Raw genomic sequence first — 576 nt, 5'->3', positions numbered from 1 at the left:
TGGAAAAAAAATCACGCAAAATGATTGGATAGCTGTCTCGACCAATGGGAGGACGCAGAAGAGTGTGTACGGGATGTCTTGGTAAGAACCTTTCGTAAGATCTCTATTTAATTGTCTCCCAGACTTCTGTGAGTCAACATTTTGCTTAAGATCAACTTTTGTCAATCTGCTTCATATTTTTACATCTACGGGCGCTTTGCTATAGATATCATGTCATCTATATTTGGTATTAGAGATATCAATTTTCATTAGGTGTAAATTGTACCGTTTAAGATTTTCATATCCTTGTATTATCTATATACGTTTTATTGTGATTATGTAAATCCATCATAACTAGTCACATATCTTGTATCCACATACACATATACGCCTACAGAAAAATGTCCACCTTGACTAAACAAACACCAGCCTTGTGGACGAATATCCTGTACTTCTCGGCGTGTGTTATAACTGTGTCGACACAAACTGGAGGCGCAGGTAAGGATATGGAGTGTGCCTAAGCTCCTGTAGTTTCTTGCTTTGATTTGCGGACGTGGTTACAGAGGCCAACTATGATGGATTTGCTCTTCTTTATTT

General features: G+C 38.0%; 1 protein-coding gene across 1 annotated transcript in view; it reads left to right on the top strand.

Annotated features, from left to right (window-relative positions):
* The window catches only part of LOC119594297, a 14,675-nt gene that overhangs the window by 3,379 nt on the left and 10,720 nt on the right, over positions 1 to 576 (top strand). Inside the window, 2 exon segments of the mRNA XM_037943358.1 lie at positions 123 to 128; positions 377 to 477. Of these exon segments, the coding sequence (XP_037799286.1) occupies positions 123 to 128; positions 377 to 477 (107 nt within the window).

The sequence above is a fragment of the Penaeus monodon genome, chromosome 33 (assembly GCF_015228065.2).
Source record: "Penaeus monodon isolate SGIC_2016 chromosome 33, NSTDA_Pmon_1, whole genome shotgun sequence".
In the NCBI taxonomy this organism is placed as follows: Eukaryota; Metazoa; Arthropoda; class Malacostraca; order Decapoda; family Penaeidae; genus Penaeus; species Penaeus monodon.
The sequence above is the reverse complement of the archived record's forward strand: the minus strand, read 5'-3'. Positions and strand labels throughout refer to the sequence as shown.